Source organism: Mus musculus, chromosome 7 (genome assembly GCF_000001635.26).
Source record: "Mus musculus strain C57BL/6J chromosome 7, GRCm38.p6 C57BL/6J".
Lineage (NCBI taxonomy): Eukaryota > Metazoa > Chordata > Mammalia > Rodentia > Muridae > Mus > Mus musculus.
The window spans coordinates 35,770,969-35,787,182 of NC_000073.6; the positions used below are offsets into that span (position 1 = coordinate 35,770,969).

The 16,214-nt window shown below is 44.1% G+C and overlaps 1 protein-coding gene across 3 annotated transcripts in view; it reads right to left on the reverse strand.

Moving 5' to 3' along the window:
• Nucleotides 1-1,374: 1,374 nt before the first annotated feature.
• Zfp507 (zinc finger protein 507) overlaps nt 1,375-16,214 on the reverse strand; it is a 30,658-nt gene continuing 15,818 nt past the window's right edge. For 2 of the 3 annotated variants that reach the window (XM_030242902.1, XM_006540298.2), the window contains 2 exons: nt 5,470-5,604; nt 1,375-5,359 (listed from right to left, as the gene is read on the reverse strand). In XM_030242902.1, the coding sequence (XP_030098762.1) occupies nt 4,993-5,359; nt 5,470-5,604 (502 nt within the window). In that variant the 3' untranslated portion in view covers nt 1,375-4,992. The remainder of the gene's footprint in view (nt 5,360-5,469; nt 5,605-16,214) is intronic. The other variant, NM_177739.3, reaches the window with a different exon arrangement.

Genomic DNA, 16,214 nt, shown 5'->3' on the forward strand with positions numbered 1-16,214 from the left:
GACAATTAATGAAAATAAGCAGCAAGCTAGGTTTGAAATGGAGGCCACAGTCTGCCAGTCTCTATACCAGTACTACATAAGGGAAACATAATATAAGCCATGTATGCACTTTCAAAGTTTCTAATAACCACAATAATGTGTGTTATGGTATGGATATAAAGTGGCCACAAAGGTGCCTGTGTTAGGTTTGGCTGTGAACTTTTGGGGACTGAGTTTAGCATCAGCCAGCAAGCTAGGCATGGATTCATCATTTGATGCCACTATCAGAGGTGGGGCCTGGCAGGAGATAACAGTTCCTGGCTCTGCCCTGGGTAAGTCTTATGTTTTTATCTTGTCACCTGTCTGCCTGCCCCTCCTCACTGAGCTATCCACCATGATATCCTAGCCACTATGAGCTCTCTATCTGCTTTGCATGTTCCCACCATAAGATCCTGCCTCACTGCAGATGATCTTGGCTAGAAGCTTCTGAAACCATGAGCCAAGTCAACCTAAGAGGGTTTTATTTTGGTTTGGTTTTGTTAAAGGTATTTTGCTATAGAAACGAAAAGCTAACACAAAGTGAAATGACTTTAACATGTTTTATTTAACTCAATATAGCCAAGCTATTTTAACACGTTGCCAACATATAAAGCTATTGGGATGCTTTACGTTCCTTTTTGTACTCAATTTTTGCAACTGTTCTGTTTTACCCTCAGAACACAAGTCCCATCTCCAGTGCTCAGTAGTCATGTGGCTATGGCTGTCATATGGGACCCCATGATCTGGATCTAGGTCCCCCCCTGCTCTGACTTATACTCCTAGCTTGTCATGGCACAGTGTTGAGATCTGGTCCTTGAGAGAAGAGATAGGACCACATCACCCTACAGAGAACAGTCCAAGAGGCTGTAGCTATCAAGGAGAATTCTTTGTTTTGAGTCACTTCCAGCTGGGAGGGCCTGGGATCCTAGGGCACGAACTGGGGGAAGCAAACCCAGTGCTGTAGTCATTAGAGCACCTGTGGCCTCTGCAAGGAATCGACTGTAAGAGATTGTTTGGTGATAGGCTACGAGAGGATCGAAGTATGAGGAGCGTTGTAGTCGGTGGCCTTCAGCAGTTCTAATTACAGGAAGGGAGCCGGCACCCCCAGCTCAGCACTGGAAGCATCGCCATGTCTGCTGTGGAAGCTAAAGGGCTGTTGAACAGGGGAGAAGGCCCAGAGCCCATGCTTGTGAAACGCAGCCCTGGTGCGCCAGGGCTACCTCAGCAACTTAACAGAGCCTAACAGTAAACCCCAACCAGCTCCCGGGAAGCTTTCAGTGGCTTAAATGCAAGTTTCTAACTCAACAAACCCAAGACAGGAATACACGCAGACAGCTAAGGAAACTTAGAAACAAGTGGTTTTTTAACAAAAAAAATTTATTACCAAAATACAATATTTAAGTCAATACATGGCAAACTCCTGTAAAGCAAAATAAATTACTCTAATTTTGGACAGTTCTTCTGAAAATTAAGAGGTGCCAGCCAGAGAGCTTGCTGCACTCACTCTTCTAACCAGGCGGCCTGTGCTGCCACAAACACGGTTTGCAGCGTGATGGGTGGGCGGGCAACAGAATGTCACCAAACGCCAATCATCCAGTTTTAATGAATCAGCGTCAGAATCAATCATTGCTTTTTTACATGGCGTTCCAGAAGTTTCTCTACTTGGGCTACAGAAGCAAAGCCATAGTGTTACACAATACTTATTTCTTTAAAAAAAAAATACATGTCTTTACGCCCATGAATGTCAAACTCAAGTTTCTATTAAATATATTTATAGACTATTACTTTGAGCACCTTGCTGCACAATTGAAAACCTGATTAAATAAGTGCTTATGAAACTGAGACCAGAGACACCTGCTCATCTTTGTCAAGCCAACTACGCTGCAGAGATGCGATGTAAACATGATGCTCACATTTGTTTTGTGAGGAAAAGAACAGTAATTACAAAGCCACCGATGGTAACCTCGAACAGGGGACTGAGCGGTCCAGGGCAGAAGCTTCAGCCGGTATCGATCGCTGCGTGTGGTCAAGCCACAGATAAAGTGAACAGGCACATGGCTGACAGGCCAGTGAGGGCATCTGCCAGAGTCCTGTGATCACAGCAAGGGACAAAATGATATTTATAAAGGTCACAACTGGCACCTCTCTCTCCATCTAATGTTTACTGAACACAGTAATTTTAAAGCAGTATTCCCCATTTGCTCTTAGAAGCGCAGGTGGTCAGAGCAAGAGACAAAAATCAGGGTTTCCCATGCCAAAGCTTAGAGCAGTGGTCAGGATACTCCTCTGAGCAGTGACCCTGACCGGGTAAGAGTCTCCCCAGCAATGACAACCATACATACATGCTTGTGTTACTCAGAATCTTGCTTCGTGGTAGAGCCTTGCTGTAAATGCTATCAGGACATGCAGGGCCCAGGCCCAAGGGCTCATATGAACGCACGACAGAGCGGAGGCTCTGAACCTTTGGGTTATTACATTTCCCCGTGGGTGGGGGAAGGCTTGCACTCATGCTTGCTATCATGTGGTCTGAAGGGACGTGGAAGCATCTTCTGAAGAGCCAGCCGCCCTGCTGAAATGGTAGGGGGTTTGGGTGATTACTATTTTTTAACCAATTGTGGAAAATTAAAGCCACAGAAAATTCACTGAAGGCTATTATTGGTTAGACTAACAGCAAAATGAAAACCAGACCCAGTAGGCACAATAGCAATGGGTGATAAAAATGGAAACATGAATTTTTTTTGCATTTGGCATTAAATATAAATATTTGAATTGTGAAAATATGAGAAAATTCATCTAAGTCCATATAGAATAAATTTAGGGAAATTGAATTAGTATCTATAAATCCATTTTCTTATTAAAATCCATATAACAGAAATGAATTAACCTTCACAGATAAATTAAGCCTATCTTGGCAGGTGTGATGGCTACTGCCGTTAATCCCAGCACTTGGGAGGCTGAGGCCAGCCTGGTCTTCATGAGCTCTAGGTCAGCCAGGACTACACACAAAGACTCCGCTCCCCACCATCCCCCAAAAAGCTACCCAAAATCAGTGAATGGAAAATTTTTAGTCAATTTTCTTTAAATAGTGTCATCAAAATTATGGTGGAAAAACATAAAACAAATCAGAAAGTGTTTCCACAGGTCTGGCCCCATGCCATAGCTCCCGACCCCACGTGAAAGCTAATAACTCGTTTTCCGTACACCTCAACTTCAGGAACCCAAGCTATAAAGCTTGTCAACACCCACGGACTCTGTCCTTCCGGGAGCTGCCCCTCGACTCTGGGTGTGTACAAAACACCCACATTAGCAGCACTGCAGTCTGCTTTCACAGAACAGTAAGCGACCAGAACTACACAAACAGCACCTTGTTCACGTCACCCTTAGCAGTGATGGAACCAACCATGGGACTAATGGGGTCACGTCTGTGTGACGCAAACTTCAGCACAAATATACTGAGCTAGTTTCTCAGTATATTTTCTTGCACACTAACAAATGGACTCTCTTAGAAATATACTAGCCACTTGCCGAATGGTGTTTCTGACAGGAAACTGCTTGTGTTGTTTGTTTTCTTGTGGCTAGATGTACATGAGTGCTCAACTGCTATGCATAGCCCCAGGTTTTCAAAGTTCTCACCAAAATTTTACTTGAAGACTTTATTGTTAGTGTTTTGCCTGAATTATGCCTGTGAACTACATGTGTGCTCGGTGAGGCCAGAGTGTCCAGATCCCCAGCACTTGCTGTAAGTTTCATATGGTTACTGGGAGTCAAACCTGGATCCTGAGGAAGAGCAGTCAGTGCTCTAAATTGCTGAGCCATCCCTCCAGTCCTTTTAAAAATTATTTTGTTTAATTTTTTTGAGATGAGACCTCACTTTGAAGCCTTAGCTAGCCTGGAACTTGCTATGTAGATGAGGCTTGCCTCAAACTCTGATATCCACTTGTGTCTGCCTCCTGACTATGTGAACCATACCAGTCTTTTATTCAAACAGACTGAGGTTGGACCATCCTTAGTCACCTGGGTTGTTCTATTAAGTGTAACTACACTCATAAATTCGAAGCAGAGCAAACCGTACCAGCTGTGCTACTTTGAGGCACCTGATCATTCGACAAGGGATCTTTTTAACCTCATGAGGCCCAGTCCTGCTAATCCAGGTTGGCCTCGATCCTGCAATCCCCTGCTCACAACACCTGTGAATCGTAGCCAGTGCCACCACACCGGCCTCCCCAAAGCTGCTTTCTTTGGCTCTCAAGCTACAGTGTGCTTGAGTAAGCAGGTGAGCTAGCTCAAGGACAGCTGATGTAGTAGCAGTCTCTGTCCTCCTGCTCGAGGAGGCTGTCAGACAACTGCTAGCGGTGGCGGTGAAGGGGAGTGTGGCTGTGTGACTGGAGGAGTGGGCTCGGGTTGTTCACACTGACCTCTGAGAAGTCATCCATTTCTGTGAACCTGAGATTTGGTTTGAGTCTTGTATGGAGTCACTATGAATTTGAAATAATTTACTTCCCAAATGTTTATAATCCAGGAGTGATTTGGGCATCTCTCTCCTTTTTTAGGGAGTAAAGGACCATACCCTACATTGAGTCTGTGATCAATTCCTATCAACACAAGGAAAAGATTTATGAAGGCCATTCCACAGCCCCACTGCTCTCTGGAGACAGTGGAAGTCACTGACCCTCTTCCTACTGCCCATCCTGGCGACAGTGGCTGCCCTTTCCCATCTGCCACTTCCCTCATCACACCAGTGTGGCTCTGCTGTCTTCTCAACTCCTCTGCTTGCAGATTCTGGACTATGGTAAGCTTTTAATAATCAGCGGTGACATTAAGAAGGGGCGCCAGAGGCTCACAAAGGGTCACAGCTCTGTATCCTCACTCAAGCACCAGAGTATTAGCCATACCACCTGCTTCCTCCATGTCTGGTAAGCTCGTGATGGCACCGAGGTTGGCCTGCAGTTCAGAATCCCTCCCACATGCTCCCAGCTAGTTGGCATTCAGGGCTGTGCTGTGGTCCTTGTTCAGGATGATGCTGACGATCTCCCCCTCATGTTCCTTCATGTGATCCAGGAGGCTCTCCTTGCTGGTTGACTCAAAGCCGCAGATGCAGCAGCAGAAGAGCAACACGCAGTACTCGGTGCCTGGTGCGGCCAGGCTGCAGCTTCTTCCTGAGACGTCAGAGCTGCAGCCTGTGGGGTTCAGTTTCTCAAGCTCGCTGGCGTCCATAACTTCACCGGGCAGCTGGGAAGTGAGCTCTGAGGACGACACCAAGTTTTCTGGACTGCCTGTGGTAGGGCCAGTTCTCTCTTCACTGCTGGTTAAGAGCGGTTTCCCACGGGATTTCCCCAGAACTCTTATGAAAAGAGAACACATCAGAGTTTCAGTGGGTTTTGCTGTAGGTCTAGGAGATGCTCCCTAACTTGCTCTGTACCTAGCCATCAAGTGAAGGGTGGGACGACGTACCTGGCGCTTTGTGAGATTGCATCATTGATGGCCTTGTTAACTTGCTCGTAGTTGTAGTTCTGGTCACTTGCATGTTTCCACATGTGTGACTTCAAGGAAGGGGGGTGGCTGCACACATACCCACACAAGGAGCACCTGGAAGACAGGCACCAGGGAAATCACAACCATCTCAAATTTGTGAAAATTTAGGGTGATTTTATGCAAGAGCCACCTTTCCTGGGTAAGTGTCTCTCCCAGGCAAATGGAGACAACCACAGAAGAACCCAAGTGGACACATTTACAGCCTGGCTCCTGCACCTGTGGCTCAAGGACACCACTCAAGAGAGGGAGGAAAGACTAAGAGCCAGGATATCAGGAAGTCTAGGAAAACAGTCTCTCCTAGACAGACAAGTCCAGGCACCTATTGAGTGCTGAGGAGGGGAGAGGGGGAGGACCAGCCTCCCCAGTGATGAGTTCCTTTCACCGGCTGTCCACTGGAGGGTGGTCAGGCCTGTGAGGATGTCCACACAAACAATACAGCAGGCTCAGCAAGTTGTATTTATAGACATCTATACATATACAGACATGTAAGAATGATTATCAAAGAAAAAGGGCTATTGACTTGAGTGGTGGAGAACATGGGAGAGGTGCGAGGGAGGACGGGTGGGAGGCACTAAGGGAGGAAGGAGAGGAGGGGAAGGGATGTAATGGTATTTAACAAAAGTCATATTAAAAGTAAACTTTAAAAAACTCATATGCATCTGTAACCATAAGCCCTAAGCATTCTCAGTTGGGCTACCATTCACAGAATGTAAATTATCACTGATTCTAAGGCACACACTGACTTCACAGGGGTCCTAGAAAGAAGTGTAAATAAGAAAAGAAAAACAGAGCCGGGCGGTGGTAGCACACGCCTTTAATCTCAGCACTTGGGAAGCAGAGGCAGGTGGATGTCTGAGTTCAAGGCCAGCCTGGTCTACAGAGTGAGCTCCAGGACAGCCAGGGCTATACAGAGAAACTCAGTCTTGAAAAACCAAAAAAAAAAAAAAAAAAAAAAAAACCAAAAAAACAAGGGACAGAGATCTTTTATAATATAAAGATTTTTCTAGGGATCTAAAACATCCATCTTACTTTAGCTAAAATATATGATGTGGAAAGATTTCTAATATAGTAATATACAAAATTTTTGTTCTAAATGATTTTTCCCCCCTGAGCCAGGGCTTCTCTGTATTGTCCTGGATGTTCTGGAACTCGCTCCGTAGACCAGTCTGGCCTAGAATGTGAGAGATCTGCCTGTTTCTGCCAGCCTTAATCTGGGATTAAAAGTATGCACCATCACAGCCTGGTGTGTTCAAAATTCTTTAACCACAGGTATATAATGTTCTCTTCTGTTTATCAAGAAAGCAGAAAGTAGAGCTGGGGACTGAGGAGATGCTCAGCAGTTAAGAACACTGGCTGCTCTGGCTGAGGACCCAGGATGGATTTCCAGCACCCACATGGTGGATCACAACCACCTTTAACTCCTGCTTCAGGACACCCAATGCCCATTCCGGTATACCCAGTGACCTTTTATATGTGCATATATGTGGTTAACAAAAATACATGCAGGCAAAACACTCACACATAAATTAAGTAAACACACAGTGGGTAGGGAACGCTGAGCTGGAGAGATGGTTCGACTTCAGTAATGTGCCTTCCACAAATAAGTCAGCCACCATGTGGGCTCTGGTCCTCTGAAAGAGCAGCCAGTGCTTTTGATTGTTTTGCCATCTTTCCAACCCCAAATTCTGTTTTAAGTAATCTGAACACCTTGAATTAGTGTGATTTGTTACAACTCTGAACAGTTAGAAGTGGTACTTATAGTTTGTCTAATTTCTGCTTAGAATTAGAAAAACATACAGCTCTGTGCATCCCACTGTAGTGTCGTGCTGAGGAGCACCTCAAAGTCCCGTGTGCTCTGCTTATTCACCCTTCCCTTCTGCCTCAACAACTGGCAATCACCAACTCACCTTGTTTTCTGAGACAGGTCTGGAGCTCACCAAGTACCAAACTTGGTTGGCTGGCCAGCTCTATCCCCAGGAAGCCACCAGTCTCTGCCCTCAGTACTGGGATTACAAACACCACCGTGTCTTTTTAGTGTTTTCTTCTGTGAGTTCTGGAGATGTGACTCGGATCATCATGTCTGCTCAAAAGCACTTTCCTGACTAAGATACCTCACCAGCTTGCTTCCAGATTTTGCTATTATGAATAAAGTTACTATAAACATGTGGATACAGGTTTTCTGGGAATAAAAGTTTTTATTAAGTAGGGAAATACCTGTCTATCATTTCTAGTTTGTATTGTGTAACTATGATCTTTTTGGAAGCCACAAATGTACCTAATTACACACCTAACAAATCAGACAGCTCAGCTCCCACCTATACCCAAGATACAAGGCTGTCCAGACGGGCACAGGTATGAATTAACTCGTACCCTAACTGATCCCAGCTTACCTTTTTCTTTTTTTTTTTTTTTTCTTTTTTTTTTTTGGTTTTTCGAGACAGGGTTTCTCTGTATAGCCCTGGCTATCCTGGAACACACTCTGTAGACCAGGCTGGCCTCGAACTCAGAAATCCACCTGCCTCTGCCTCCCGAGTGCTGGGATTAAAGGCGTGCGCCACCACGCCCTCCAGCTTACCTTTAAGACAGCAGTTTTTATTACATGTCCTAAGGACTAAGAATAAGGCCAAGGGTCTCTGACCTTGAGAAACACTAGTCCAGTCAACAGCTACACACACACACACACACACACACACACACATATATATAAATAAATAAAACATTTTCCTAACCTGACACTCTGGCAACCTGATCAACCCCTTGGACCAGCAAATTTGGAAGGAGACAGTCCACTTCACAGTGTGTACACTTGACACAGGTTCCCATATACATACTCACACACTCATAATAAAATTTAAAATTGAGGGTGAATCACTGTCATGGCTTATTTTTACATTTATTTATTGAGGGAGAGACAGATGAGCGGGGAGAGAGGGAGAATGTATATGAATATGCAGGCAGGTATGTGCATGCCACGGCACAGGGTAAAGAACAAGTTGTGGGAGTTGGTCCTCCCCTTCCACCATGTGGGATCAAACCCAGGCACTTAGGCTTTCCCTACATTATGTTGATGTATGAGCCCCCTGCTGACAGTATTGCTGTGGGGTGGGCTTCGAAGGTTCCAATCTGGCCCCAGTCCTGGCAAACTCTGTTTCCCGGTGCCCTGAGGTACTCCTATTCCTGCCTTCATGGTCAGAAGCAGCTCCCATTACCATGGATTCTACTATGCCATCACCCAACCAGATGAGGGCCAGACAGACCCTCTCGTAGGTAGGTTCTATAAGGTGTTTCCTCACAGCAACTAGGAAAGTAACCGATGAACACCATCACTGTGCCAGCACCCTCCCACCCCAGGACTTAACTGTGCTCACCTTCTTACCGTTCGTTTCACCAACACGTACTTTTCCATGGCCAAATGCTCTGCTAAGGCAGACTGTGAAGCACCTGACACTATTTCAATCCGATCAAAACCCATCAAGTTTCCAGAGAAGGAACATCTAACAGAGTAACGGACCACATCCTCTCACCACGAGGGCAGCAATGCCCTACTTCCATCTAGGACAACATCCACTGGGAGAATGGGTGGAAACACCTAGACAACAGTGGCCTGGGCACATTTCCCCTGGCTTCAGCTGTTACCAGTCTACACTGCTCCTATAATGGAGCTGCCTGTTGCTGCTGGTGACAGAGCCATGGGCACTTCAACTGTGCACATCTGTCAAAACCATCACCGAGACACGAGAAAACAAGCAAACATTCTAATAGTCAATTGCTGGCCAGTCTGATAACCTGTCAATAAGCCATGGCCGGCTCAAAGCCCTATAAGGACATAACCAACCACTTTCTATGCTGATCATAACACTCCATCCATAGCTGCATAAAGCATCATTTCTTCCTGATAAAGAAGGTCGTCATCAAAAGAAAGCCAGTGCAAAGAGAGACCTTGGGCTTCTCATGTCTTTGCTAAAAATTAAATTAGAATTTTTTTATAGGCTCTTCACTGTTAAAATGAATTAACTGTTTTCCCTCCCAGCCACTTAGTTCCCATCAGCAATGACTCTGAGACTAATTATTTATTATTAAATGCTTGGGCTATAAGTGTTGGTTCATTTCCTGACTGGCTCTTAACGTATTTAACCATTTAATTTAGCCTATGTCTACCACTTGATTGGTCGCCTCTCCTTCAGTCCCACCCCATTTCGTTGTTCTTGTATCCTCAGTTTCTCTTGGAGCTCTTCTACCTGCTAGTTTATGTCAGTCTCCTCAGTTCATCTCCCATCTCATCTCCCTCGGCTCTCCTATTTCCCACAATCCTCTCTCTTCCTGCCAATGTCCCACCTCCTATTTATTCCCTGCCTCAGTTCATTGGCCACTGGCCTTTTACTGACAGGTGATTCTTAGATTCTCTCTACACTTCATCAGTACTTCATCACTAGTAAGGCAGTTAACGTATGTAGGTGCAAAACTCCACACAAGGGCATGTGCTGGTTGAAACAAGTATTTCCCTGGCCTGGGCCCTCTCTTAGTTAGCTTCTCAGTCTGAGTTAACAAACAACGCTGTGAAAGGGCCAGGGAAGACAGGCGAAGCTGATTGCCTAATGGTGTATTAGGGAGGCTTGAGTATGCTAATCGCTTCAATAGAAATGTTGCAACTGAGTTTGTATCATTACATAGAATTCATCCTCTATGCATTTGTTGTTATTATTTTTTGATAGGATCTTTCTATGTTGCTCTGATTGTCCTGGAATTCACTTGTAGACTAGACTGGCTTTGAATTCAGAGATTGGCCTGCCTCTGTCTCCTGAGTGCTGGGATTAAAGGAACATGCCATCATGCCTGGCTCACTTTTCTTATTTTAGATTTATTTACTTTATTGTTTTTGTGCATGGGTGCACCAGGGCATGCCTAGTATCCACAGAAGTCAGAAGAGGGCATATCTTCCTCTGGGACTGGACCTGCAAACAGCTGTAAGCTACCACATGAGTGCTGGATAGACCTGGGTCCTCTCAAAACGCAGCCAGTGCTCTTAACTTCTGAGCCAACTCTCCAACTCTCATTTTCTACGCTTTTAAGAAATAAGAACTGGAAAAACGGTGATTTAAGCTCCACAATAACCCTGAGATGCCTTTAAAAGCTCCTGCCACTGTGCTAAGAAGTTCCTTCAGCTCTCCCCTTCAAACCCACATCACCCACACCACTGTTCAGATTAAATTACCAGTAACCAGTGTTCTCTAAAATCAACCCATGCCTCGAAAATGTGAACTCTCCCCTAAGCCAAGAGCACACTGATTTATGATTTAGTTCCTACAGATTAAAGCAGATCTAAGTCTAACTGTGATGGTGGGGATGGAATGTGGTTTTCAAGTTATAAATGACAGTGTGGTGTGTCCTCCACAGCCACAGGTGGAAGACATTTGGAAAAACAACTTCATCTGCACTAAATCTGCACATGTTCTTACTCCATTATCCCCTAAACAATACCCACTGAGTCAGCACTGACACTGTTAGAGCTTACGATCTAGAATTGATTGACACACAAAGGAGCATGTGCACAGGCTATGTGGAAACACTGCTATATGATATTAGGGACATGATATGCAGACTTGGGCACCTGTGGACATGTTCCTGTTGAAATGCTGACAATATAGCACCAATCACAGACTGGTCAGAGAGCCTTGGGCAAATGAAACCCCAGCTTCTGCTACCCTCCAGCTTCAAACCTTTCCTGCATAAGACCCAGACTCACAATCTGGATGTGCCCTTTCCTCATTCCTGACCCAGAGTCCCTGAGCATGCTGTCTCAACACTACTGATGTGGAGGCATGCTACCTCAAGGGTGCAGCCCAGGCAGGAAGGCCCACTGAAGCAAGGGTTCAAGCTGTACTTCATGTGTGTCTTGGGGAAAGGCACATCATGTATCCCAGCCTGCCACCTGCCTCTGACAGCTGACACCAGGCTGCTTGAACACTCATTTGAAGACCTCAGCACATGGCCCAGCCCAGAATTCTCAAACACACCATTCATCACTGCTAACACTGACCTCAGTGCCTGACCCTGCTATAAGGCCACTCTGTTATTCCCATTCAAAGAAACCTGAAGGCTTTCTTTTCCCTTCCCACTGTTGTTTTAAAGGCTTATTTATTTATTCATTCTAGTTATTATGCCATATTTTTACTTCTGTACCATTACTTCCTGGATTCCTGAGAAAATCAAAGCCACTTTCAGAGTTAACTACATAAGAGCCCTAGATACAAATGAACAAACCTGTCCATAGAGAACTAGAAACTTCTGTACATCAGATATCAGGGAAGCCATTGCACAGGACAGTGTCAGCAGTGCAAAGCAAAGGACTTCCACACAGAATAAAAATGAAGTACTGCATACGACCAAGAAAAGGCAAACAACCCACCACACTAATAGACAGCATCTCTCATACCAGGGACCAGTGCACTTCCCCACCTGCACAGCACTAAAGAGGGCAGGAGCTCACCACTCCTGGCAGCTGCTGACACTTGAAATGGGCTTATGTGCACCCCAAGCAAGTGAAGGAATGTTTAAGATGGAGTTAAATTCTTAACAGGAAAAAAGAAATCTGGTAACAATCCAAAGTCTACAATAATAGTGTCTTAGTTAGGGTTTCATTGTTGTGAAAAGACACCATGACCATGGCAACTGTTATAACGGACATTTAATTGGGGCTTGCTTATAGGCTGAAGTTTAGTTCATTATCATTATGGCAGGAAGCATGACAGCATCTAGGTAGACATGGTGCTGGAAGAGCTGACAGTTCTACCTTATGTTCTGAAGGCAGCAAGGATGAGGGACTTAAAGCCCACCCATGCCCAAAATGACACATTTCTCCAACAAGGCCACATCTACTCCAACAAGACTCTACCTCCTAGTTGTGCCACTCCCTGGGCCGAGCACATACAAACTACCATAAACAGAATGAGTAAATAATCGTTTTTTGGTAGCTCAAGGGGTCAAACTCAGGGTTTTATTCACACAGGCAAGCACCCTACCTCTGAAGTACACCCCTAGCTATGTATGATGGTCTTACAATAGAATATAATATAGAAATGAAATTTATCAGCACACACAGAGTCAAGAGTAAAAAGACACAAAATTCTATGTACCATATGGTTCTATTTCTATTAAATCTGAAACCCACAAAACAAATTTATGATTCTACGTCAAGACGGTGCTCGTGGAAAAAGGAGCCAAGGGCACTTGATGACAGGAGGACCAAGAAGGGCGTGCTGTCAAAAGCTAGACAAGAATTTGTGATTATCTGTCAAGTGTGAACTTAGGATCTGTATCATTTCTAGGATGTATGTCTATTATGTTCAATTAAAAAGTTGATTTAAGACATTTGGGAAAGAGAAAAGGAGGGATGGGGAGATAAGTTGAGGGAAAAGAAGAGTGAGGGAGGAGAGGGAGACAGAGAGATATGAAACATAAGCAAATGTGCTAGAGATGGTTCACAGTTAAAAGCACTGGCTGTTCTTGCATAGGTCTGAGTTCAGTTCTCAGCACCCACGTGGCTGCTCAAACCTTTGTAATTCTAGCCCCAGGGGATTGGATTCCCTACTCTGGCCTCCATGGACACTAAACTTATATGGTGCACAGATATAAATGTAGATATAATAATAAATAATACATATTAGAGAGACAGGGAGGGTGAGGGAACCTAACAATCAAACTTAGTGTTTAGATCTTGTAAGGTTCCTGCTATGAGCAAACTAATGTTTATGGGAAAGAAAATCTATCCTTTTTTTTTTGATAGGGTAGTATACAAATTAGCATATATGTTTCAAGCAGTTCTTTAAAAAGCATAGTAATATTGACATGCATTTATTTTCGATAAAAGTTGCATAGTGAACCAGAGCCATTTTATAAATGAGCAGAACTGAGGTGTATTAGAAACTGTCAGCCTTTACTGAGCATCTGCTATGTTAGGCAGGGTCTCAGACTTTAGCCCAAGCCCTGTTAAGTAGGAGGGTTCAGACTGAAGCCCTGGACTAACTGCTGGCACAGGCAGAGCTCACATACGACAGGTACCTGCCGATCATACAGGCAGGCTAGGACGGGCTGGAACCATATCAGAGAAAGGTCAAAAGCAAGCAAAGATGTTGTCGCTGTAGGAAGGCTTTTACACCAAAGGCTGTTCAAACATATCAAGAGCCTCCTGTGCATTTGTACAAAGACCATCTAGAGGACAAAAAGACATTCTTGCTCTATCAGAATCTGTTATATTTTTCTTAAGAGAAAACAAAGTAATAATCAGAAATGTATACAATGTAGACTCTGAGGACAAGCCCAAACACTGTAATAAAGGGAACTAGATTGCTTATGAAATAAGTCAGAAAGGACTACAGTGATCCCCACTAAAACCAGACACCAAGAAAGTGCTTACCAGCCGAGAGATTTGCAGACTATACCAATGGAGACAAAGTATTCGCGTGCAAAACCCGTGGGGCAGCACAGGGCATACACTGAAACAAAGAACTGACAGTGGCAAGGCCAGAAAGCAAGACTAAGGAGACACAAGAAGGCACTAGGATAGCTGTGACTCTCCTGTGTCTCTTCTAAGCAAGAACAGCATCCTGAAGATGCCAACGGCAGTAGCTGTGAGCCTAATCTACTCAGGATAAAGCCTTCTCTAGAGTGAGGCAGAAGAGACTCAGACTCTGTGTTTTGGAGTACCATATATATATATAAACACTTAGAATGTACAGCACTGAGACTATCAGTAATGAATGGTCATCGTGCTCTAGTAAAAAGGCTTCTCTACCTTAAAAATAGATATTAAGGCAAATCCAAGTGTCTCCCAGATTATGCACAGACACATGTGCGCGTGCGCACACAGACGCACACACACACACACACACACACACACACACGACAGAAGAGAGCATGAGTGTACAAGCACATTTCATTTTTAGAACCACATTAAAACTATGCTTTAAATGCGTATGGTGTTTTGTCTTCAGGTATGTCTGCTCACCATGTGTGTGCTTGCTGCTCAACAAGGGCTTTAGATTAGATCTCAGAACTGGAGTTACTGACAGTTCTGCGCTGTCATGTGGATGCTGGGAACTGAACTTGGGTCATCTGGAGAGCAGCTAGTGTTAACCACTGAGCCAATTCTCCAGTCCAAGAAACAAGTCTGTCAAGTTTTCATTTTGATCTCAGTCTCTTAAGGTGGGTCTTGACCCCATATGCGGCTGGATTACTCAATGTAAACACTGTGGCAGCAGCAAGGGTTTCTGAGCATACAACAATGAAACAGTCACTCGAGCCTTAAGAACCTGAGCTGTTTCTAGCAGGCTTCAGAGCAGCCTTCGCTCTCAAAACACCACATGCACACCCTGCCCTGGTGAAGTCAGGAAGTGCCAATGAATGCTGCCTGATGCATGCTAGCTGAGACCTGAGACTACATGATGTTATGAATTGCAGTGGCCTTTTCTGTACCTGCAAAGCTTTCTGCTCTTATAGACAGACATACACAGCTTCCTTACAGAAAAAAAAGACTTAATTTATTTTTTGAGACATGGTTTCATGTAGTCCATGCTGGCCTCTAACTCCACATGAAGCCCAGCGTGATGACCTTGACTTCTGACCTACTGGCCTCTAACTTTCAAGTGCCACCGCTCTGTCCATGCCACCACACCTAGTTTATATAACAATGAGAATTGGCAACAGGACTTCACGTTGCAAGGCAATCAAACAACACACTCAACATTCCCAGTCCCAGCATATAATTATCAAATCCTTGTATCTTTAGATTGTGCTGTGCTACATGGTTTGATTTTAAAAATTGCTGCTTGAGGGCTGGAGATGGGTTCACTGACTGCTCTTGCAGAGGTCCTGAGTTCAATTCCCAGCAACCACATGGTGGCTCACAACCATCTGCAATGGGATCTGATGCCATCTTCTGGTGTGTCTGAAAACAGTGACAGTGTACTCACATACATAAAATAAATAAAATCTTAAAAGAAATTGCTGCTTGAGAAACTGACTTGAATTACATTAAAAAAACAAAAATAAAAACAAAAAAAAACTTCAATGAATTTTGGCTTAGGAATATAGACATAATTTCCCAAAGTTCCTGAAATGGCCCCAAACTTACTTGCGCTATTTTGTACTAGGTATTCATATGAAATGATGTTCTCAGCTTTGAGGATTATAGAATCAAAATATTGATCAGCTCTGAAAAATGCTGAAGATGAGATCTATATTCTTCAGTTTCAATTGCTCAACGAAGGTATAATTGTTTATGTAAAGTAAATAAGTAAACATATCTCAATAACATTGCTTCTGTCTTTAAAAATGGCAAAATATAAAAATACCAAATAATGTTTAGTGTAAGTTTCCTTGTGCTATCAGTAAATGTTTGATTATATGCCTATTTATATGCCTACATATCTGGAGCTGTGTAAAATGTCTCAGATAAAAAGAGGTAACGAGTAGACAAAGTTAAAGCCATGATTTGGATCAATGGAGCAACTTGTCCAGGCTCATGTGCAGCACACGTAAAGCGATTAAATCAGGGGGAAACTGTTTTGCTAAGGGGCTCATGTCCCTGGCCTTATAGACAGTGCCTGGCATGTTTTTATGACGGATGGACAAATTCTGAGAATGCTCACACTGTTATTGTAAGCAGT